The 25,086-nt window shown below is 42.4% G+C and overlaps 1 protein-coding gene across 1 annotated transcript in view; it reads right to left on the reverse strand.

Annotated features, from left to right (window-relative positions):
- The window catches only part of SDK1 (sidekick cell adhesion molecule 1), a 382,049-nt gene that overhangs the window by 65,228 nt on the left and 291,735 nt on the right, over positions 1-25,086 (reverse strand). Inside the window, exons 22-28 of the mRNA XM_059484654.1 lie at positions 24,758-24,879; positions 17,399-17,508; positions 14,829-14,979; positions 12,507-12,744; positions 6,675-6,790; positions 6,232-6,421; positions 4,245-4,343 (exon numbers count right to left, since the gene is read on the reverse strand). Coding sequence (XP_059340637.1) covers positions 4,245-4,343; positions 6,232-6,421; positions 6,675-6,790; positions 12,507-12,744; positions 14,829-14,979; positions 17,399-17,508; positions 24,758-24,879 — 1,026 coding nt within the window. The remainder of the gene's footprint in view (positions 1-4,244; positions 4,344-6,231; positions 6,422-6,674; positions 6,791-12,506; positions 12,745-14,828; positions 14,980-17,398; positions 17,509-24,757; positions 24,880-25,086) is intronic.

Consider the following 25,086-nt stretch of genomic DNA (forward strand, 5'->3'; position numbering starts at 1 on the left):
GAGCTCATAGCTTGAAGTGCACAAATGCACATTAATGCCTCATTTATCTTTAATAGTATTTGAGGGAACTATGTGGGTGCTGGCTGAACTGAGTGCAGAGAGGAAGACAGAGCTAAACCTCAGATGGTTGGAGGAACATTCCCAGAAGGAAAAAGGGAAATATCTCACAGTCTTGCATGGTAAAATATTTAAACAAACAAACAAGTGGTTTTCCCTCTTGGTGCTTGCCAGTATTTCATCCTGCTAATCTCTCTCTGAAATGCTAGAACATGTTTTTATATAGATTACAAAAACGTTAGCTGCAAAGGTGCGTGTATGCTCAGAGGACAAGGCAGCCAGAGCAGGAACATTAGTTCAAAGGCTCTGAGTATAAGCTGCTCTTGCAAAGCAAGTGGTTTTTCTTTTGAGCCCCAGGAGTGAATAGAAGGGCAGCACACAAAATTATGTTCACTTATTTTTCCCAATGACTTCACTTTGGTGCACTTGACCAGAGGGATGGAGTGGTGTTTTGGAGGTTCATTATAGTAATGAGATGTAAAAAGTGTACAGGGAAAAAATAAAAACCCCAAACTCCCCAAATTTGCAGCCTTTCCTCAGAACGCTACACACAGTTTTTATCTATTTTTGAAGCACGGTTCACTTCTTAGGAAAGATCACAGAAGTACCCAGCATGAGCAATTTTCCCTTTTTCTCTCTTTGGCAGCTAACTACTTCTTCCAGGAACCTCAGTATTTCTACCATTGAGAAAATAAAAGTGAGAACTATGGAATAAAGACAATGGACTTCAAAGAGGTGGATGGGGGGGACCGGCAGGTAACATCCCCCTGGGAAGGAATTCTAAGGGAAAAAGGAATCCAGGTTAGCTGACCATTTTAAGAGACAAAAAATATGGTACAACTATTCCAACACAGACAAAAGATGTTAAGAGGCCAATATGTTTGCATTCAGAGCTCACTAATGACCTGAAAATCAAAAGTGAATTGGACAAAAAGTTGAAACAGGACACAGGTCTACGGGAGTGTATAAATAGACAACACAGGCATGTAGGGACAAAATCAGAACGGCCAAAGAGCAAAGTGAGTTATCACCTGAAGGGAAGCAAAGGCAATGAGAAAGATTTCATAAATACATTAGAAATCTGAGGGAGAGAAGGAGAACAGGTCAGCCAGCAAGAAGAAAAGCAGCAGGAAGAAAAAAATGAGCACAAGACAGGTGAGGCAGAGAGGGAAGGAAGGCTTGTACCTGCATTGCTGCATTTTCACACACAAGAAGAAGTTGGTGCTGACAAGATCCTCCACACAAATTAAAAGTGACAACAATGTAAGTAGGGATGCAGGCTGGAATGGAGAGCAGGTTAACGAATATTTAGTTAAGCTGGATGTAATCAAGTCAGAAAGGCCTGATGAAATTTGCCCTGCAGAGATGGAGCCATCTCTGAATAATTAGCCATTCTCATCTAGGACTTGTGGACAACAGGTGACATCCCAGAACATTACAAAAGGGCAAACAGAGTACACCATCTTTTAAAAGGAGACAAGAACGACTAAAGGAATTATGGACAAATCAAACTAAAGTTCAATACACAGAAACAATCTGGAAAAAAATATGAGTCAATATACAAGCATCCATGAGGATAATAATGTGCCAGGGAACAGCCAATATCTGTTTGATTGGAGCAAATAATAAATATCAAATAATCTGTTTTCCATTTTGACAGTGTAATTGGCCAGGTGGGAAGAGTAGATATGATCCACATTGACTTTGAGTAAGGCTTTAATATGGTTGCACACAGTCCCACCAAAAGCAAACACGGAATCTAAGAAAAACATCACATATTTTGAAATGAATGCTTAAAATACAAAATGTTGTTATCAATGATTTGCTAACAACCTGGGAGGACATAGCAAGCTCTCATGAGACCTCATGAATGAGTCTGGTCCTGTTTAATACTTTCATTAATGAGCTCGCTGATGGAATTGCCAATCTGCTTGCAAACTCCAAAAATGAAACCAAGCCGTGCACACTTTAGAGGACATGAGTGTCATTTAAAGAGATCTGGGTAATGAAGAGAGATGGGCTGGAATCAGTGAGATGAAATTCAATAAAGGCATCTGCAAATTATCACACTTAAAGAGAAAAAGCTGAATGTTCTTGTAAAAGGAGGACTGGCTGACCTGGAAGTGTACTGTGGGAAAGAGCAGGAATGAACAGTGGGGCATGAGCTGACTTAGTTACAGCATCAGAGTAGTCAAGGACTGAGTGAAGTATGCTGGGATGTCTTACTGGGCATGGAAGACATTGGAAACAATGGTCTACATGATAAAGATGTTAAAGATTCTTTAAGGGACAGCTTTTCCCTTTCCTTCCACCCCTGTTTGCATGATTTTATCATCACCATAATGGTAATGAGCAAGAACCAGTTGTGGAGGGGATGCACTGCACCAAGCACTCTGCAAAGACAAAATAAAGGAGAGTTCCTACTCCACTGCTCTTGCAGCAACTCCAGCAAATGAGGCTGAAAAAGTGCAGCAACGTGAGAGGTTGGAACACGGTTGGGGGAGCAAAATGTCTTTTGTGCTTTCTCATCACTCCTATCAAATGATTTTTCTTTCCTCCTTAACCACATCCTGTGACTCAAATCTCAATCTCTGCTGAGAGCAAGTTCTAGGACACACAGTTCCTTAAAAAAAGCAACAAATCAAACCCACAAGACAACCTGGAGGCCAAACTTCCTTGAGCTGCAGAGAAACCCTGCGTGGATCCATCTCTGGCAGCTCACCACTGCCAAGCTTCACACAGACTCCTCCTCGTGCTCAGAACATCCTGCAGAGTCTGCCTTTGGATGCTGTTTGATGATTTCCCTGTGTCTTCAGATGCCAGGATCACTTTGGTAAACTACACACCTGAGCAAACACTTTGAGTTCTTGACTCAAGATTTCAGTGCAATGCAGGATGAGCTCTGTATTTAAAGCAATGCCACCTCTGCAGGAGCATTTGAAGCAGGCACCCTCCAGCCAGCAAGGAAGGCTTTAGGGAATACTGCTGGAAGCCAACACATGAGCCTGAATGATGGCAGTGAAATTAGAAGCAAAAAGGCCTGGCAGACTGAGTACTAGATAAAAACAAAAGCTTTTGCTTCTGTTCTCAGAATTGTGACACAAATCTTTACTCACCAGCCAGAACTGCTGTAAAATGTGTTCAGCAGCAGCAGAAAACACTAAATTGCTTGGTAACTATGAGCTGCGTTAATTTTAGAGGCAGGAATGGATTCTTACATTGTAAAAGTCTTCACACTTTAAGTGCAACAGTGGCTGGTACACATATTGCAAAGGCAACCCAAGAGTTATGAGAGCAGGAAGGTGAGAAGGTTTTCTGCAAATTCCTGTCATGCCTTGCTGCCTCTCTTTCCCTTGATGAAAGGACAAATAGGATTTAACTCCTCATGACCTGTCAGACATATTATCTCAAGGAAGCAATAAAATGGAAGCACACATAAAACTGAAACATTGGGCGTGTCTGGCAAAGGTGGGGAAAATCCAGGTCTCCAGCCACTTTTCCCAACAGTTAACCAAACAGGTTACCAACCCAAATGCAGATGGGAGGAGAGATGACACTCAGACACGGGGCCTTGAACAACACCAAATTCTGGCTCAGGAAATGTGGTGGTGTTCACAGGGGTCCCAGCACGAGGGAAGAGAAGAGAATATTGACTCCATGTTTCAGAAGGCTGATTTATTATTTTATGAAATATATTATATTAAAAGAAAATGATCTATTAAAGCTATACTAAAGAAAGAGAGAAAGGATTTCGTCAGAAGGCTAGAAAGGAATAGAAAGGAATGATAATAAAATCTTGTAACTGGCCAGAGAGTCAGAGACAGTGGGACTGTGACTGGTCATCAAGTAGAAACAATCTACACGAAACAAATCAAAGATGCACCTGTTGCATTCCACAGCAGCAGATAATTATTGTTTACATTTAATTTCTGAGGCCTCTCAGCTTCTCAGGAGAAAAATGCCAGCAAAAGTATTCTTCAGAAAATATGTCCATGACAAGGAAAACCCACAGCATGGATCCCTGCAGACTGGTCCCCTCACCACAGCCCCTCAGCTGACAGCAGCACATTTTCTTTTCTTCAGCCAGAGATTTACTTATGTGCAAGGCAAAGGAAAACCCAACAGCTGTAGCTTGCTCTGATCTCCATCCCTCCACTCCCAGGCTGGGGTTTGCTGCTCCCCCTTACCCAGGATGATCCCGTTGGGCTCCTCGGGCGGCTGCCAGACGATGCGCACGGACGTCAGCCTCACCTCGGGGAACACCATCCTCACGGGGGGCCCGGGGGCTGCAAGGCACACAGAGGGCATGAAGCAAGCACTGCACACCACAGGGATCACTTTCTGCACAGAGTGAGCTTTTCTGCTCACTCCGTACAGAATTACAACCTAAGTTGTAGCTCTCCGATAGTGGTTGGAAGCACCTGTGCATGTGCACAATATAATTTACTCTATATATAAATATACATTCTGTCCATGGATAAAGGCCTCCAACACCCTCAGACACCAAACACGTTAAAGACCAGTGCACCCTACACTGGCTTTTTACTGCACCGTGAGCTCTGAGCTCTGTAGGATTTTTCTCACTGCAGCATCATCTCTGGTGTAACTGAGAACACACTACGAAGCAAGGCACCAAGCTGTCTTTACAGAGAGTTATATAGCTGAATCCACTTCATACCTGTTTGAATTCAATAATATCCATTCCTTGTGTCATCAGCACCAGCTTTGAACTGCTTCCTGACTTTACACTTGCATTTTAAACACTGAGGTGTGAGCAGGAGAACCTGAGGCAGGTGAGAGGCACATTAACACAAATGGCGCTGACCAGCCCAGGTTCAAGAGGTGAGGAGATGCTAATTCATACATTACCATCCATGAATTTTCCCCTTCAGCACAAATTCCACCTGCATTACTCCTGGTGATACTTTTAATTAAGTTGAGCCCAGAGGAGACACAACATATTTATGTCAGGGGTATGGAGATGGAAGAACAATTAGTTTCATTTGCCAACATGCACTTAAGGAGGGAACTGCTATAATGGGGTTATCCAAAACAAACAGTTTGAAGTATTTCTCATTACAGTCTGATATGTACATTTCATTGAGTGCTTTTCTCTCCCTGCAGAGTTCTGCTAACTGTAACTTTTCTTATTTTTCCTTTCAAAGAAAAGCCAGGTCCACACACAGAGGGTATGCTGAGAAAAAGGCTAAAAAAATGTCAGGGAGCTGTTGTTCCTGTTCCTGACCCCACATGCTCCCACTCCTTCCTCCCCTGCACTGCATGGAAAATGTTGCGTTAAGTCAGAAGTCTGAATGTGTTTCCAGCCCAATCAAATTATCTTAATGAATTTATTTGTGTAAACCAATGTTTATCCATTATTACTTTGAAAAGATTTTGATGAGAAAGACAGAGACTTCAGAAGCCTCTCACACTGATCTCAACCTATTTATTCCTGAAAAGGTGATGAAAATAAAAGTAGTTTTAATATCTGCAAAGCCCAAAAATATTTCAAGAATTGAACCAAATTTCTGTACAATTCCATCAGCAGGAATGCTTCCACCACACCAGTGTGCCTCGGGGAGTGCTTGCTTGGGTTCCTTCAGGAACCCAACTGCACTGGGAAGCCCCTGGAAGCACTGGAGGCAGCTGCAAAAGGAAGCTTGTAGGATCATCTTCCAAGGTCAATGCCTTATTCTTTTGGGGTTAAAAAAAAGGAGAGTGGATTACTGAAGTTGCAAATTCCACCTCTTTGCTTCAGTCCAGTCAGACCCAGATTTGTTTATTGCTTTCAATTGCAGCACTTTGTTTTTTTTTTCCTAGCGTGATTGAACTTCAATAGGAATTTATAATTGGTCTCTAAAATTGTCTTCAATAGAAATTATCTCCACCAAGCTACAGAGTTCAATATTAGAAGTTTTCTTCCTCTTCATTAGCTGCAGGGAAGGAGGGAAATAGGGGACACTGTTTTTCTATGCTTTTGCCAGATTCTCAGCCCATGACCAATGGGATACTGCTGAGTTTTATACCAGGTTCAGCCAATGTCATTTGGGTTCAAAGCTGAACAAAAATCTCCCCAATATCCAAATATTTGTTGCCTACACTTGCACCACTAGAAGAAATCTGCATTATAAGGTTGGATCAAATAAGATGGTTATTTTAAACCTTTAAACTCACCATCATCCTTGGTTCTCTCTGTCACTGCTGGGGAGCTGGGGACCCCATCCCCAATGCGGGTGAATGCCAGCACCTGGAGCTCGTAGAGGACAAACTTCCTCAGGCCTGAGAGCAGCACTGACTGCGTGTGGTTCCCTCTCACTGTTTGGCTCTTGGGCTCTGAGTCCAAATCCCTTGCTTTGTAAAGGATCTGCAGGATAAATGTGGATGAGACACAGAAGTTGCATGAGGAGTGGAGAGAGGGAAATTTCTTCTTGTCACCCACTATAAAATGAGATAACATTCACCAATCACCCCTTTCAAAGCCAGCACACTTCCTGTATCTTCTCCAGCTGACTTTGAACAATAAGACTATCCAGCAGGTGAATAATACATAACAAATACAAAATCATGTCCTGGTAATGCACTAAAAATCAGATGAGTGTGAAACTCCAGTTGCATACCTTGTAGCCCAGGATGAGACCATTCTGCTCAGATTCAGGAACTGCTGCCCAGGTCAGCAGGATCTGGGTTGAGCTCACAGCTTCAGCAGAGACATTCTCAGGAGGAGCAGAGGGAACTGGAACCACACAGCATCACCAAAGAGCAGAAATAGGTCAGACATGGCAGATAGTTTTTTGCTATCTCCCTACCAGCCCAAGAGTCTTCCAGGATCCCATAGAAGAGTATTCAAACCCAAAAGAGCTGGAATATGTTTTAGACAACCCCTTCTCTTCTTGTATTCATTCTACATCATCTTTATATTTCAGCCTGTCTCACAATTTCTTGCCAGTTCATCTCAGAAATGACAATGTTTGTAAAGAGCTAAATGTTTAATACTTATCAGTGTCTACAGACAGACAGTAAATATTGACAGCTATGAATAAATTTCAAATTCTATATATCTGCAGTAATTAGAACCAAGTTTAAATTCCTGGACTTCTCCAGAAGCCTATCCCCCAGTACTTCTTCCCTTTGCCAGAACCCAGAACTCTCTCTGAATGTGAGTTTATCTTATAGCATGATCTGTTCTAACAAGAAGTTTTATGCCCCCGTGGCTTCCTATATTATCTGAAAGGAAATTGTAACATCTTGTCTAGAGCTAGCAATGATTCCCCCCCTGGATAACACTCCCACTTCAGTAAGAAGTTCTTTAACCTATGCAGCCTTTTGATGATGTGATAGTGCTCAACATTTGCAAGACATCAATTAGAGATGGATGCATTAACACCAGGAGTGTTTTCAGGGATTGATACGGTGTCAATGAGAGATGCCTATTTCATCTCAGTTGCTAAATTGGCTCTCATGAAACTGCAAACATCATTAGGACTGATGGCACAGGAACACTGTAATTTTCTCTGACTCCAGAGAAAAGCAAACTTGCATTTTCCCATGCCATTAAAACTCAAAGTGCTGCAGAACCACACAACTGCAGCCTTTTGTAGGCAAGCTTAATAGCATGTCACGTTATGCAAGCAGGATGTGAGGCTATTTTTAAGAGTTCACATTTTATGCTGCCCTTTTGCATTTTTTCCCCATGGCATTTCCAGCATCTGAAGGGTACAATCTTTTCTAAAGCCTGCTACACCTGTCAGACCTCCAGAGAACATTCACCAAGTTATGTTACACAAGCACTTGGGGACAGTACAGCTTGATTAGGGCCTGAATATATCACAAAAAGCAGCCCAAAGCTCTGCCAAAGGAAAGCTTTCCTGGCTGTCCGAGTGAAAGAACAGATCTGCTGGTTTGGAGGCGAGCTCCTGAAGCTCCTAGCAACATGAATGAGATAATGAGTATGACAACAGAATTAATAAAAATGGAAAAATCCCACCCCCAAAACGTGGTACCCCCACTCCTGTGCACTCAAGGTTAACGGCAGAGATGGTAATTTCTGAAACAATTTCCCTGATACTAATTATTTGGGGCATAAGAAGCAGAGCACCATCACATGACACTGCAGCAGACTGAAATCCAATTTTTTCCCCCCTCCAACACTGAGGTCTTTTTTTTTTTTTTTAAATCTTCTCCCAGATTTATCCCCCACAAGGATATAATTATGTTAAAGGAAAATAGATTGCCAGAAGCCATGAATGTCTTTGGATAGCTGCCATAACTTTATCTGTAGATCTTCACAAAGAGCTACTCCCACATGAATCACTCCTGGAGAGAGAAAGGGTGGAGGTGTGTCACAAGAAACCAGGATGTGTAGAGGAAAGAAGCCCTTTCCAGCCACATTTATTCCTGTTTTATCTGGTTTGAGGCCTTTCAAAAGAGAAAAAGTTACTTTATTTTACAAATATTTATTATCAGCAGCCAGGAACTCTCCTGAATTCACAGAAGGTAGAGGCTGTGCCTGGGCTGGCCCTGAGAGCATCCTGGCTTTGAGGTAAGGATGGTCACACTGCTGGTGGGGCACTGGACAGCCGACGAGGAGAGAAGGAGGTTCATTAGCTCAGATCTCTCTCAATTCCCAGTGACAGAGCAGCTGAATGCCCCCTCTCACTGGAGAGGAATCCAAGTCTAATGCCTGAATGGTAAAAATCCTTGTGTTCATTGAGCAAAGCTTTAGATCTTCAGTCCTCACCTCAGTATCAAGAATTTGATTCTAATATGAATTCAGGAACTGCAAGTGATTTTATGGATCTTATTGTTGCCAGCCTTTTATCAAGTAACAGACTCTGATCGACCCTTTAAGAATGAATTGAAAGGTAACCTTTATTTCTCTGACCCATCTCCTCTCTCAGGAAGCTGTGATTCAAAGAAATTATAGTTTGCTAAGACTAATTAGTGAGTGAGGCACATAATCCCTCTTTCCTCTGCAAGCTCCCTTCTCTAATGCTGGTTTCCTTAAACTGTTGCACTGAAGACTTTGTTATAAGCTCCAAAAAGCTGAGTTCTCATTAGTAACCTGCAAGAACAGCACAGAAGCCAAGGAACAGTGTCCAAAAAAATCCCAGAGCATGAACAAAATGAACCGGAAACACTGAAACTAAATGATGAGCTAATCCAGCAAAGTGCCAGCACGGAGCACTTCACAAGATCAAACGTAGGAAATCACAGAGTTACTGGCACTTTGCACTGGAATGTCAATAACAGCTCAAGTTTTTAAGGTTATCCACTTTGGCATCTAAAACCATGCATCTTCTTTCTACATCTGACACAGCCACATCTGATGTACAGCAAATTATGTCGTTTTATGTCTCTAACTGGGCCAAAAGGAGGTTTTAATAAGCCAGTCTGTATTCTGGCTTTCTAGGAAAGCTAGAGAGTGGGATGCAGTGGTTTCTCTGCATTTTTGCAGCTCATTTAAGCTGCACGTCCCTCACTCTTTTTGAAAGCAAAAATTAAAGTGGCACATTGTACATCTGACGTTGGCTAAGAAGTGCAAATTTCCAGCAAGGTTGATGGCAAAAGTAGCAGAGCTGCAGCACACATAAAATTAGGTACTGCAGGCCAAATCCTCAGCTTGTACAAATTCCCACAGTGACACTGGACCACATTTGAATTATCAAGAGATGCTCCATCACAGCACAGTAACTGCTCTGTGAAGGTCAGACTCCCAAGCACCGGGAGATTGATCCTTGCCATGGATGTGTGACCATGCTCCTACAGTAGCTCATCCTGTAAGACAAGTGTACACATTCATGTAGCTGAATATTAAGAGAACAAAATTCATTAAGGCACTGGGTTAGGTTTATCTGAGATGAATTTTTTTGAAAGCAACAGGGTCTGTATCTAAGAGGAAGCAGCCCTGCCAAGGTTGCTCTAATACATCAGATGCCTCTGCAATTTCTTGCTTTCTCTATATTTGACCTACTGTCGTTGTCAATTTATTGAGTGGAAACTGAGCTTGTTACTCTGCAGTTATTTTACACCGTAAAATTTAATGAGCTATTTAATTTATAACATTACAAAAACATTTTGGATTGATAGAACCTGTCCTGTTTAAAAATCCTAATTCATCTCCCTCCACCTTCAGCTGCTTGAAGTCCTATCCCACATTTTCATTTTAGGAATTCTCAACTGTTTTTCAACCCAGTGTTACCAAAACCTACAGCATTATTTATTCCCTCATAGTTTCTTTGGTTTTCATTTGTTTTATATATTCAAGAGCTTCAGAAACCAGTGAGCACTTGTAATGACATGCCCCACTATTGTTGTTGGCATTTGTGCTCAGCTATCAGAGCTGTGATTGCACAAGCTAAAGCAAACAAATGCTCAAACAGAGCTTTATTTTCAATAAAGATTTTGGGCTCCAGTGATTGCACTGCCATCAGATACCATGACCTGGTTTAGTGCCTGGGCTCTACTCCTTATCTCCTTGGATGGCATAAAACATGGAACCAGGAGTTGTGCCAATGAAGCGCCACATGATCCTGGCCAAGACACCTCTGGCCAGCTGTGTGGGATGGTCACAACCCCCAGCACCAGCAAACCAACTTCCCTAAGACTCTGTGTCTAAAAAATGGAAAAAGAAATATTTTGAAGTGCTTGGAGAACATAAGCGATAAATGGAATTTTTCTTATAGTTCCGAAGACAGACCTAAAAGTGCTTTGACCTTTCTCTCCGGCTTTAAATATCTTTTATTTGCATTTTAACCCCATTTGACTGTGCATACAGGTTAATTCCAGATTCCCTGAAGTGCTTTCATTCAGTTTGCTGCTAATCCAGCACATCTTGTATATTCTAAATCTAGGAAGATACAGCCAAAAGTCTGAGCCCTGACTTGCTCTATGCAAGAAATCAGATGTCAGTATCAAAGCAAACACATGGAGAAAACCAAACGAGTCCTTACGGCCTAGATCACAGCTTTGTGTTATTTTGATCCCAGGTTCTGTGTGCCTCCCACAATCAGTTTCAAGTCAACCTTCTCTTAATACTCCCAGAGAAAATGCCAGATCGACGCGTAACCTCTGATCTTTAGGTGCTGAGCAAGAGCGCTGCAATCCTAAGGTTTTATGAAATGACTTAATCTTAGTATTTACTACATTTCAAAAGAAGTGTTTGAAGAGCAGTGGAGAGGCGAAAGTGGAGGATGTGATAACTTTTTATTACGATACAGAACTGCTTTGTCTGGGTCGTGCTATCTCTAACTCCAGCACAAGCCTTCTTTAAAATACCTCTGGCAATCGCTTTGCAATTACTCCTTCCCAAAGAGCAACACTTCAATGGAGGGGGATGACTTTGTTTAGCTCTCTCTCTGGCTAGTTCAAAGCAGAGTTATCTGAACGAGCAGACCAAACCCTGCTGTGCCTGGTCTCGCTTCCCACCAAGGGAACACTGCGTGGTACACAGGGCACAGACATGCACACATCAGGCATGCACAGGATTAAATTCCAAAACTTCTTTAACGAAGAAAAATTGCAAAAACAACCAGGGGAAAAAATCAGCATTGAACCTTGCACAAAGAAGTGTCATAAATAGATTTATTGTTAAACTTTTCAACTGCACGTCATCCATTTCGTTGCTAACTTGCAACATAACTTTTCCATGTGCTTGTAGGGTAGGTCTGGAAATAAGTTTTGGGGAAGTCAACAGCTAGAGAGCAGCTTTTCAGTATCTGCCTTCACTGTTCTCCTGAGCTAACAGTAATTTACTGTTGCCTGAGAGTGACAGCTTCCTTCTCATATTTGAAGTCTCTGTGCTTGCCTGGACAATTCAGCTCAACAATACAGCCCTGCTGCTCCAGGTCTGTGAGCAGGTTATGTCTACACAGCCTTGTACACATAATTTTGTAAGGCAGGTTTGAAAACATGCCATCAGAACCTCAGGTAATTATTTTATTTCTCTCTGGGTAATCAGCTCTCTAACGTGACTTGTGCCCTTTTAGAATTATTTGGTGCTTGAAATGAAATTTCAGGTAACCACAGCTGTGAGAAAATGTGCCTCAGGCTAGAAGCAGCTGGGGAAAAGGGGAGGATTAGGGAAAACAGGGTACTGGGGAGGAAGAGGAGGCATGAGAGAGAATCTCAGACAGAAAAGTCTATACATAAGCTTCTCCTTGTGCTGTCCACACTGAGGCAGAAATAGGGAGAGGTTGTTCTGTTTGCTTTAAATAAAAAACCTGAAGGTTTGTGCATAAAAGCAAGGTAGGAATAAAAAAAAGAAATAACCCTTCAAATATCTGTATGTCTTGTTGCCTGCAGTGCATCTCAAGACAGTTTTTTCTAAATTTAATTTCAGATTTCATGGCCCAGCAAGCAGAAAACCCCACCCAACATCGAAACACCAAACTAAAAAATTAAAATCTGAAGAAAAGTGCAGAAAGCGGTGAATTTCCTGTGCTTGGACTCACCCGACTCCCGCGTGCGGCCTCTGACGGCCTCGCTCCAGGGCCCAGCGCCGATGGCGTTGAAGGCCTGCACCTGCAGCTCGTACTCGGTCCACTCCTGCAGCTCCTCCAGCGTGCACTCCCGCGCCAGGCGGTCGGGCAGCACCTTCAGCACGGCTGGGGAGGGCAGGTCCACGCGCCACGCCCGGATCCTGTACCCCACCGACTCGGGGTTCCCGTTGTACTGCGTGTCGGGGAGCGGCTGCCCAGGGACGGGAAACACAACAGCCCCGTCAGGCACACGGCCAGAGCTGGGAACCGACCCCAGCTGCTCCTCAGGAGGGGCACAAGGGGGATCAGTAAAATAATAGACAACAAAAAACCCCAGGACCTAACGGTGATAAAACAGCTGCATTAGCACTTTCCTAATGAGTGTCACCATGAAAAATCTCACAATTGTCCATGGTTTTGTCTCTAGGTTAAGGGACATAGATGAGAAACAAAGACCACGATTATTGTTCTTCACTATAGTTCAGCTTGCCACAAGGTGCTGTTCCTAAACGCATGTGCAGGCCATAGCAAGGCAAAAACGATCAAGAGGTTGATTTTCTGGTTTATGCTTCATGATCTCTACATTTCCGCACTGCTTGGAATTTTTCTTTTGATTTTTTACCTTAATTTTGAGCCGAGTAGGTCTGCTCACAAAACCAAGCCCTTTGCTGTGGGTGTATCAACAGAGATGATATGAATACAATATATTTCAGAGCTTTGTAATTAATTATGGAAATGAATGATAAATTGCTGAAGCATGTGACAAATTCATTTATCGTACATTTTTTGCCTTTTTTTTACTGACTCTCTGCCTACTCATTTATCAGTAGAGATTCATTCTCGTATTCTAACTCCCCAAGCAATTTCAGAGATTAAAATATGAAATAATTAGCCTACTTCACGAAGTTTGGAGTTTTTCTGCTGTAAAACTAACTACACGATGCCATGGATGGCTGAGATTCAGTTCTGATTCACTGGGAAAGCTGGATACACATTAACATTTCACAGCTTAGAAGACTCTACCCCGCAGGCATGCAGGGCTAGAAGCGTGACCCTCATTCTGCAGGAAGGGAGGAATCCCCAGCTCCCAGGGGAAAACAGATTCACCTGCAGGTCTTGAAATAAAAGACATTAAACACTTTCAAATATTGATGTTATTAAGCATGAAAAGCATTTATCAGGTCATTTTTAGCTGTGGCTCTTGCTTCTCCTGAACCCTGCAGATTGACTCATGGAAAACAGGCTTTCAGGCAGCACAGTCTTCATGTTTTAAAGGCTCTTAAAACAACCTGGAGTCAATTTTGATGGAAGATATGTAGGTCTGGATACAGTACCAACATGGGCATGATATTCACACAGAAAAGCCATGACAGAGTTGTGTGGGGCCTCTCAAAGTGACTGCAATGGCTCTTCTGTGCTAGTGAGGTGACACCCTTCAAGCTTCAGGTCTGGCAAGGTTCAGCATTAAGTGCAGTGTCCTGTTGAGAAACTCAAATTATTCCTTTCCAACAGGAGAAAAACCCTCTTGTTCCCAGCCTGATTTTGATTTGCAGCCATAATGAGTTTATGCATGGAAAAGCTAACATTTGGGCAAAAGGAAACCTGTGCTTCATCAACTTCACACCACAGTAACCCTGGTGGAAAACTCTGCCTAACAGGGGTGAAGAAAAACCATTTTGGAGCAGGTTAATTGCCAAGTAAATCCCAACGTGGCAACTCTGCAGGTAACTGAGATGGGTAAAGGGGCACAGCGATGTCAGCAATTGCCGCATCTTCGCAATTAATCATTTATCTCTGCATTTTAGTGCATAATTCTACACCGATTCAGCTAAATCTAATCTTCCCACAGGGGTGCCAGCCTCGCTGCTGCTGCACCACAGCTCTGAGAACCACAGGATGCTGCCCATGGCTGGGGTGCACCTTCTGGGGACCGTTTTGTACAGAGCAAACAAGCGAGTCCTGGAAAGCAGCAAATTGGCTCGAGCGCCCCGTCCCTGCCCTACGTGTTGACCCAGACTGTGGTCCTGGAGCTCCTCAAAGCCAAGCTTTTACACACAGCCACATTCCCCTGATGAAGTGGCAGAAACAGTGGCAGTAGGCAATTTATTTGATTAATAAGGCACTTAAGGCAAGGCTCAGATTTTCGACTAGTCTGGAAAAGGAAACAATTTGGCTGTTGCTCCTCTGCGCTGAACGCGATGAGGAAGAGGAGGAGGCGCTTTGGGGAGGGTTGCCCTGGCCCTGGGGGAGCATCCCCATCCCCACCCTCATCCCCACGTCCCTCGAGCTGCTCACCACCCATCGCAGCCACAGGCTGGTCTCGCTGGCCGTGCGCACGGTGACGCTGCCGGGGGCCACGTCCGGCGGCGCCTGCAGGGTCTGGATCACCCGCGAGGGTTGGCTCAGGGGGCTGGGGCCCACCACGTTCACCTGCCGCATCCGGAACCTGCAGCAAGAGGGGAGAAAAGCAGAGATGTCACTGTCAGTGCTCAGGGAATGCTCCCCTGCTTCTCCAGGGAGGGAGGACGGGTGGAAAAATACGAATTAGCGGCCTTCGAAACGTTGCGCAAAGGTCGCCGCATGCAGGTCCCCCTTTGTATTCACTGCTGAATGCTTGATGGTAACTGCTTCCAGATCCTCTCAGGTATTTAAAAAATGAAAATGAGATTAGCTTAGGGTCTATTAGAAACTTAGGTATTTGTGTGAGAAATTTATGTTAATTATACCAAGCCTGATGAGCTTATGCTGGCAGTAAGTGATTTTCTCTGGTGATGCTTATACAATACATTCAGAAAGGTATTAAAATATCAAACTTCAGATAGTCTCATTCCCTGTCAATATAAAAAATATACTGGTGATAACATTTCCCCTCAATTACGTGTTGAAAGAGGCTGATTTATCCCTGTGCTGCATTTTCAGCCTTCCTGCACAAGAAAGATTAAGTTATTTAATATGGATATGCATCTTTAAAAAATACCCTGTCTGCTTGAAACCATCTCTTCTACAATAGAAATCCTTATTGGGTCACAAAAGATTTAGGGAAATCTTTTTTTTTACAAGGAGCACCACATAATTAAGATGTGCTGTATATTTCAGATACTCTCACCCATCACAAGCAACTGGAAGCACCCAGCACTTGCACATAAATACGTGACCTGCTCATATTAAACCCTTAATTTTTGGACCTAATGACTGAGCTTGGGAAAAGGATGAGCCAGTGAACACAGCAGTGTTTATTTACCTGCTCTGATCTCCCTCCAAAGTGCACTGAAGGAAACACATTAAACAAATACTGTCCTGATTTCACCCTCAAACACTGGCCCAAAATATAAGAAAGAAGAATGGCCTGTAAAGAAATGCTCTGATAATCAGCTCTCACCACGCATTTCCTCAGTGAGCAATGACTGAACTGTTCAGGAGACAACAAATCCATTTGGCAACAGCTTTCTAGGTTTCAAAAATTTATATAAAATTGGTCAAGACTGAAGAAAAACCAAAAAAGTTCCTATCTTTGCATGCAGGAGAGACAAAAAATAGGCAAAATTCAAGGAGCTGCCTTGAAATGAAAAAAAAGACAAAGGGAAGTGGATGTGTGAAAGATTCCAGCATAAGTGGGACCATTCTAGAATTTAATGAATACAAGAGGAAAATGAGGAGATGTAAGAATAAAATAAACCAAAAAGTTTAACAACTGGGAAAAAACAATCAGCCCAGATATCTCATATTCCTCATTATTTGCTATCCCAAAAATGTTTCTCCATGCATGTGTCTGGGTGTGCAAGTTTTCCTTATTCTTCATGGACAGTGAAGGTTGAACTGTGGTACAACCTGCACTTTCTTGCTCACCCCTGTCTTTTCAGCTTTAGGATCTGTCTTTATGACGACAGCAAAATCCTCTTAACCCGAAGATAATTTTCCTAAACCTCTGCACCAGAAATCTCTACTTAAGTTCAAAAAAATTTTCAAAGACCTTTTAGTAAAATGTTTAGCTCTGGAAGATGAGGCTTAAAACACTTCAGTGGAGAGTTAGTGAGAAATTCACTATGTTCCTAGGTTTGTGACCAAGGGAGGAAAATTACATGCCAGCACTGAGTCAGTTGTAAATTACATGAGCTCTCCTTGGTTGCACCTACTCCTGGCTTACAACAGCACATGGGTTAGTTAATAGCCCCTTCAGCCAGCACAAAATGGACAAGTTTCTAGAGTACTGATTTAACACTTGCCACTGGATTTCCTTTCCACCAGCCTCTACATTAGCAAGCTGGATCATGAAAGTATTTTTCATTAGGGCTGAGTACCTCAAATTCTCCAGTCTTGTCTATACCACAACATCACTTGGATTAGATTGATTTAAAAATCAATCTTGTTTAACTGGGGTGCACCCACAATGCAGAGTCACCTCAATCAGTTTAGGCATTGCTTATATCTATTAAGCTTAACTTGGTAAATTCCTATAAACAAAGGTTTCATCTAACTGATGTTACCAAATTAAGTTAAATCAATAAAGAGATGCTTAAGCTGATGCAAATATGTAATTACAGATTTGCACCAGTTTAACCACGATTGATTTGTCACTGGCTGATGTTCCACTGGTGCTCTCTTCAGGGAAGGAAGTCACAGGATAGCAGCTACTTGTAAAAGCATCTCACTGAGCACTTGAATTTCCTTCTCAACTGAATTTTATGTGAATTACAATTAACAATATCAGATTGGTAATTTTAAGTATAACCTATGAAAACAGAAAAGCTTTTCCCTTTTGTTCAGATTATAAAACTCAGCCAGATGTTTCTGAATAGGAAAGCTGCTTCATGTTGCTATTTACTCTTTTTTTTCCCACGTTGCAGAGAATTACCTGCTGTTCTTACCTGTAATGAGTGTAGGGAGTGAGGTTTGGTACCTCCAGCATCTGAGCATCAGGTTCATTCTCCACCTCATGAAGAGTCACCCATTCTTCTTCATCACCCAGCACACCAACCTGTACAAGGGAGAGGTTAGAAAGAATACAAAGTAGGTTATATATATATATATATATATGTAATACATATAACCTCTTTACCTCTTTTACAATGTGTGTCATCACAGCAGTGAAAGCACAAATGCTGTTACACACATTTTTCAGTTCATACTAATTTTTATATGACTAGTTATTTGTAAAGAGAAAAACCCAGCCAAGTTAGCCAAGTCTCCTTGTACCTGATGGGACTTCACTGGATCCTGTGATAAGATCCATTCCAGAAAAAACACCATGAGAGCAATAATACCCTGTTCAATCTTCCTGCCACAATACAAAAGTATCAAGTAGTAATATAAGAGAATGAAAAATAGCCTTGATAATAACTCGCAGGAACTGATGCATACTAAGTAAGTCTCAATGGAGGCAAAATGCCATGGAAATGAAGACAGAGAAACAAGAACAAAGTCAAGGAACAAAAGTGTTTTAACCTCATCTGCTGCTCTGCACTTAGACCAGACTTTTCCATGAGCAACCCTTTGTAGTAATTAATCACAACATGTTGCCCAACATGGGCCCTCAGCAGAGTTAGAAGGGACTAAACACTGATGAGAATTGAGCATTGCTTTCTATGCAGCTTTCTGCAGATTAAATGAAGATGAATCAGGACTTAAAAGGAAACCAGCAGGGAATGAGAGAGGCCAGAGCCTGACCTGGGAGATGCAGCACACGTGGGCAGGGCTGTGCCTGAGCCATGGGATGAGTGTGGAGAAGGGGAGAAGAGCAGGGCTGGATGGCTGGGCTTCACTTTGGAGATCTGCAGGTGCTGAAACCCAGGGGAGCTCAGGCAAGGCCCCTGGAATAATCCCCCAGCACTGAGCATGTTCCTCCGGTGTTCCAACCCCACAAAGGGTGGGTGCAGCCCCATTCCCTCACCCTGGTACCCACAGTTAGGGCTGAAGGGTGCAGAGGGCACCTGGGCAGCTCTTCCCTTCAGAGTCTATTCACAGATTTAACATCCACAAAGACACCTTATCCCTCTTTAACCTACTGACACTACCTACTCCCACAGGCTGCTGTGGCAACACATTCCAGAAGCTCACAACCCATTGTGTAAAGAGCCATTTTCCTTTAATCTTTTTTAAACAGATCCCTTGCAAGTTCTGTGTGTGAGTTACAGCCACAGACACTGTCAAACACTCGACAGGCACCACAGCCCCAAGTAGCTCACATACCCTGAGTACTTCAAATAGAAAATTAGGTTTCATTCACTCTTTTCTTTTTTTTTTCCCCCTTCAGAAGAAGCAGCCTGATTTATTTATAGATGGTTTAGTTCTTCGCTCACCCAGGACTTGATGTGCTGCATATTTATGTTTGTGCATGAGGAAATGACACAAAGAAAATTAGGCCAGAGAAGTAAGTTCTGCATTGCACTGTGGAAAGAAGCCTCTCTGATCTTCCCAGCAGAACACTGATCCCATGGAGGATCTGGCTGGACAGGTCTTGATGGGCCTTTCAGACTTATTGGGGGATCAAGATCACTGCCATAGACTAAACAACATATAAAATAGATGATAGTGAAAATTATGGACCTTTTAAAATTCCCAGTCCTAACTAAGCTCCATAAATTGTAGTGAAGCCCATGGATGAGGAATCTGAAGGGAAACAAGTTGAGATGGGTCTGCATGGTAAAACATAACACCCCTAAACTGAACCTGCAGAACAAAGAATTGAGAAAGAGATTTAAAAGAAAAAAAAATAGCCCTACACAAACAAAGAATGAATTAGAGTGTTGATTTCAGTCAAGGAAACAGAGAACACTTTTTATTAAATGAATTGTCTATTAATACTGTAGGAAGTCTATAGTAAATGCTTATTTTTGCAAATTTTGCACGTAACGGCATCACCTCCAAGTGCTGCAGTAATTGTATAGCAAAAATCCACAGTGCTCTGGAGGCTGCAAATAATCTCCAGTGGTGACTAAGTTGTCTTTTTTGTATTATAAGAGCAGTAAGAGCTTTTTAAAATATTTCTTACCTAACAAAATAATGAGGGAGGAAAAAAAAGGGCCCACAGGTTGCAATTGCTGTGCAGAGCAGGCAGGTCATTAATACACATTAAGGACCACAAGGCCCAGCAGGGCTGACATTGTCTCAGTGAGACATTTTCTGGTGGGCTGCAAAGGTGGAAATATTAAGGATCTTGTACTAGGTCCGTGTTGCTTGGAAGAAGTTTCATTTATTTATTTAATACATATATGTATTCTCAGAAGTGAGCCTTAGAAGAAAACCTTCAGTGATGGACTTTATATTTTTAACTTCCCCAAAATCTATAGCAGATTCCAAGTTTCAGGCTGTGGAAGGAAAAGGAAACTATTTTTGCTGAAACACTCTGATGTCAGATCAGAGGAAACTTATCAGTTTCAAGAATCAGAGTACAAAGGGATTCCCACGGGGCAGAGAACCACGGGCACTGGTTGGGATAAAAGAGTCCTTTGAGGGGCAGGAGAGCCCACTCTGAGCCGCTCTGCAGAACATCAAGTGAAGTTAAAGGCTTTTCTTTCTTGTAGCTGTTTTTTTGGATAACAGTGTATGCACACTTCAGAGCAGGATGGTGTTTGTTGACAGATCACACACGCTCGTGGGTGCTTTGTTTTGGGAGGCAGATGAGGCACCAGCTGCTTTTCTGTTACCATCAGCAGAAAAACTCCTCGAGGAACACATTGTGCACCTTCCCTGTGCCACGGGGCCACAGCCCCCAGGGACCCCAGCTCTGCCACAATAAACACACCTCTGTCCCCTGAGACACTTCACAGAATGCTCAATAACCATCAGCCATCACTGCTCAGCACATATTCATTGCCATCCCTCAGCTGCTCCCAAGGCAATGCATCCAATAAAAGGCCATATTCCTTCATTATTGCAGAAATGAGACAGTGTAAAACAATATTGGGAGTGATGTCAGAGCCTTTTGCTTCCCCATGGATTAGTTTCTCCACTTCCTAAAAGGAAAACGTTACATATTTTATAAAATGACTCAACATATTCTGATGGAATGCACTGCATGAGAAAAGTTGCAGAATTCTGACTTTAAAAAGAAAACCCAAAACATTCAAATTTGGCATGAAAAAATCATATATATAAGACAGAAACTCCTCCAAAACTCCAGTTATGAAGTACTAACTGCAAGAAAGGCAAACACAATGTTCTTGTACATTACAGAGGTAGCCCTTGTCCTGCTATAGTTCAGGATGTGCCAGAGTTTTCGTTTTAGAGCTCCATAACTCACACATTTGAAATCGCTCTGGGAGAAATTCGGTTCAGGGGATGTCAGCCCTGGTGCAATTTTTTTTCTTACTAAATCCTTACATCGATTCAGCCATTTTTGATTTAGAGATTGTCAAGGGCATAAAACTGTCAGAGGTTCAGACACTTTATTTACCAGCTCTGAAGTGAAAACGACACCCAGAGAATCACCTGGTGCAAAGGATGAATCCTATCTGGGTCACTGGCTTCACCCACAAAACCACACAAATTCCAGGCTAAAGTTGCAACTTCTTTCCCAACTCACAGCTTTAGAAGGCAACACAGAGATAATACTTTAAAGGTTTTACCACTTTGAAACTCTGCTCCTGCTCACCATGACATTCATACAAAAACCTTTCTAAAAACAGCAGAAAGGCTTTAAGCAAAAACTCTCTATAATAGCCCATACACTCATGGCTCCAGGAAATGTGATGCCTCTTCAGAAACAGCTTTCAGCCATTCTGCAGGTCTTGTGCTGCCTGCAAATAATGCTAATCACCAGAAAAACACACCTGACTGGGCAGAAGCTACCCCAGATTCTGTAATCAGCTCGATGGCACCCACCAAGGCACAGCCAGGGTGGGTTGAAAATGGATGATCCTCAAGGTCCCTTCCAACCCAAACCATTCCATGATCAATTTATACACATTTTTCCTGGAAAAAAAAAACAACCCCAGGAAAAAATCCAACAAAAGAAAAAACTGGGCTGCAACTGCCAGAGAGCACAAACATGAAACTACATGAACACCAGCAGGGATTTGTAGTCATTCTTGGCTGAAAATTGCAAAAAAAAAAAAGGTCAGCAATATATGCTCTGACTGCATCTGAAAGGACAAGATGGCTGGAAGGATTTATTGAAATTCTTTGTAGAGGAACAAGTTACCTGTGAGTGTCAATGCCACAAGGCAGTGAGACTGCTGGTCCCTCTGAACAAGTGTCAGTAGAACCTTTACACTGCATTTGAGCCTCATCCCTTTAATTTCTACTCTGTGTAATATTAAAAAAATGTTAGAAGTATTTTTTAAACAGCATTGGTACATTTTTATATTTATCTGTTTGGAAATCCAGCTTCTTCCAGTCCTGAGTCTCAATAAAATGATGGAAAAGAAACAATCTAGTGATTTTTAAAAAATCCCTTCAAAAGTACAGGATGTACCTTCACTAGAAACACAGAAATGGGATTTTTAATGCTTGATATTTCAGTATCTACCAACACTAAACTCTTAAAGACTTGATCTCCTCTCATGCTCATTGACATAATTGAGAATTAGTTCCACAGTGGCTCCCATGAATTTACACCCAGGAACAAAAAGCAGAAACCAAGGCCAGATGCACAAAAATTTCACGTCAGCTGGAATTCCCAGCTGTGTTTCTCATCCAAATTGTTCATGAAGTATCAGACTTCAAAAATGGCTCTCAGCCAAACTGGAGCACTTGGAACATTTTCTAGACCTGCCCTCACCAAGGAAGCTTTCTGCCAAGTAAAGGAACAAAGAAGAAAAACACATTGGCGGCAGGTTGGTTGTGATTGTGAATACAAAGCAGCTGAATTTTGTCTGTAAGGATTCAGACATTGAGAGTGAAAGGTAAATTCCCAGTAGAGATGGAAGAGAAGAGCCAGAATTATCAGGGATGTCCAAAGCAAAGGTGTTGCCCAGCTCACAGAGGAGGAGGGATGCAGATGAAGAGCCCAAATCACTGATTATGTTTTATAGCTGAATGTCATCCTGTCCCTTGGCAATGCCATCAGCTTTAAAACCAGAGTGTGCAAAACCACCCCTTAAGTGGCTTTTAATTTAATGCCAAGGCATGAGACACTTAACACTGCTATTAAAAGCTGTACATGGGTCAATGAATGAAAGATCCAGAAGGACAAAACCCCTCCCTCCATTCCAGTATTGTACAGCCACAGCTCTCCAATCCAGCATAGTCCTAAGGAACAATTATGATTGTCCATGCTAAAATACAGATGTTGCAACACCAGCCTGCACCCCAGCATGGACAAATCCCAGCTGAGAACAGACCACACCAAAGGCAGAAATGGACACTGGGGTGGCACTGGCACCCAAAAACAATTTTGCAAAAGCTCTTTGAAAGGTGGGCAGGTCCAAGGCAGTTTAGATTCAAGTGGGGACAGAGGTATTCCTGCCCTTATCTCTGCTCCCAGTGTCATGTTCACACCCCCTCCCCTCACAATGATGTTCTGATCACACACAGCCTGTGCACAGTTGATCTGTCTGAAAATCATTTGTTCTTGGCTGGATCAAAGCTCACAGCAGCTCCATGTCTTATCCTCTGTCAGTGCACATAGAAGGCAGGAGGAGGAAAAGTCTTGGTAAGTGGGATGGGGAGAGGGAACAGGAGCAGGACAACCAGAGCTCTGCTTTAGATTGGCTGAAAGTGCTGTGAAATTGCACTTTCAGAGAGAAAGAGTTTGAGAGGAGTGCTGGCAGAAAGGGGCTGTGAACAAAGGATTATATGCAGTTGTCATCCTGGAAACAGGATTTCCTATATCCTTGAGGACTCACCAATTTCACTGCATACCTGAACTGATTTTCATTAATCAGGTGAGCAAGAGTTTTTATTTTTTTCCTGAAATCCACTAGGAGCAACATTTCTTGTTGTGCTGAAGCTGAGCAGTGAGGTTGGTGCAGCAGAAACCTGTAGGGTTGCTGTGGTTAAAAGGAATGCCCAGATTCCTCAAGGACTTGGTTGTGCTCCTTCTTCAAAAGGAACAAATAATTCCTGGATCTGTCAGAACCAAAAACCCCTGGACTTTTCTAATGATTCATGAGATGTTGGTGAGGGTTTGTGAACAAGAAAGACTCTCCCTGCACAGCAAGGACTGTTCAAACCACTGTTTGTACCCAGGGCTCTTCAAGGATGCAGATGAACTTCATGGCAATTATCACTGCAGTTTTAAAGCATTCAAATTTGCTTCACTTCAGCAGCATTCTGTAACTCACTGAATTAACAAATTCCTACCAACATCAAATGCAGTGCTCCAGCAGGAAAATGCTTCTCAGAATGTGCTAAGCCACCATATTATTGGATTTTGGTGTTTAATTCTGTAATATGCCATAATGTGTATATAAATGGCACAAAATGTACCAACTTGTTCACAACAATCTCATTACCAAGTGAAGTGATTGTATCAACATGTCTAAGTGGTGATGGTGATTTAAGAAGTCCAACATTTGGTCTTAAAAACAGATTACAGTATTTATAAAGACCTGTGGGAGGAAAGGAAGAAGCAAAGCTCATCTGTCAGGAGAACAAATGAGGAATATATAACTCCTCCAAGGCATAATGACAGCAGAAAGAGGGATATTGTTTAAAGCTGATGGAGAAGAGAATTCATCCTATTCATATCTAGAGGCCTGGATAGAAAACCTTGATATATTCCATTACAAGATAGAAAAATACACTCAATCTCATGAATAATGGTATCTTTACTGTTCAGTGCAATTCTTCCTATACTTCTGAATCTATGAGATAATAATTCCAAACTTTTGAAAAGACACCTCACAGAACCTGAGCACAAGTTTCAAATCCTTTTCGAAATAGAAAGATGGGACTGAAGCTCTGCTGTGTGTGCTGTTTATGGTGTACCTGGTGCTCTTCTGAACATAAACAAAACCCCACGTGAATTATTTAAAGGACAAGCATTCTCACATACATATATACATTTTATATGTTATACATAATTTTTTTCTGTTGTTCTTCTGAACAGAAGTCCCAGCATCCATCTGACCCTTTTCTCTCTGGCTGACAGACATTTCTGAACTGAGCCCCTCAAACTCCCCTGCATCCCAACCTTCCCAGAACCCCTGGACAGCAACTCCAGCATTTACAGAGGAGCTCTGCTCCAAAGTTAAGCAAAAACTGAAATCCCAAGGGTAATTCATCATTTAGGCTCATTTTAAGCCCCCAGAAACTTCATTAAGATAATTTTGTCAGGGACATACCTGGCCCTCCACTATCCACTTGGAGATGGAGGTTTTGCCATCGTATCCCGGGCGGAATTGAAGCGTGGCAGAGCGAGGGCTGATGTTGGAAATCACCAGGTTGGTTGGAGCACCTGGAAGTTCTGGAGAAAGAGAAAAATAAATGAGAGGTAGAAACACTCTTTGTCAGCCAGTAGCACAAGCTGACATTCAGTTTCCAAGGGAAAAGGGCTCCATTTGCACCAGTTGTGGTTATTTTTCTTTTCTTTTTGGCAGAGTTTTACCCACAGCATTACTATTTCTGCTCTGAGCATGCACCACATTGTCACAGATCAAATGAGAAAAGAAAG

Source organism: Ammospiza nelsoni, chromosome 17, assembly GCF_027579445.1.
Source record: "Ammospiza nelsoni isolate bAmmNel1 chromosome 17, bAmmNel1.pri, whole genome shotgun sequence".
NCBI lineage: Eukaryota > Metazoa > Chordata > Aves > Passeriformes > Passerellidae > Ammospiza > Ammospiza nelsoni.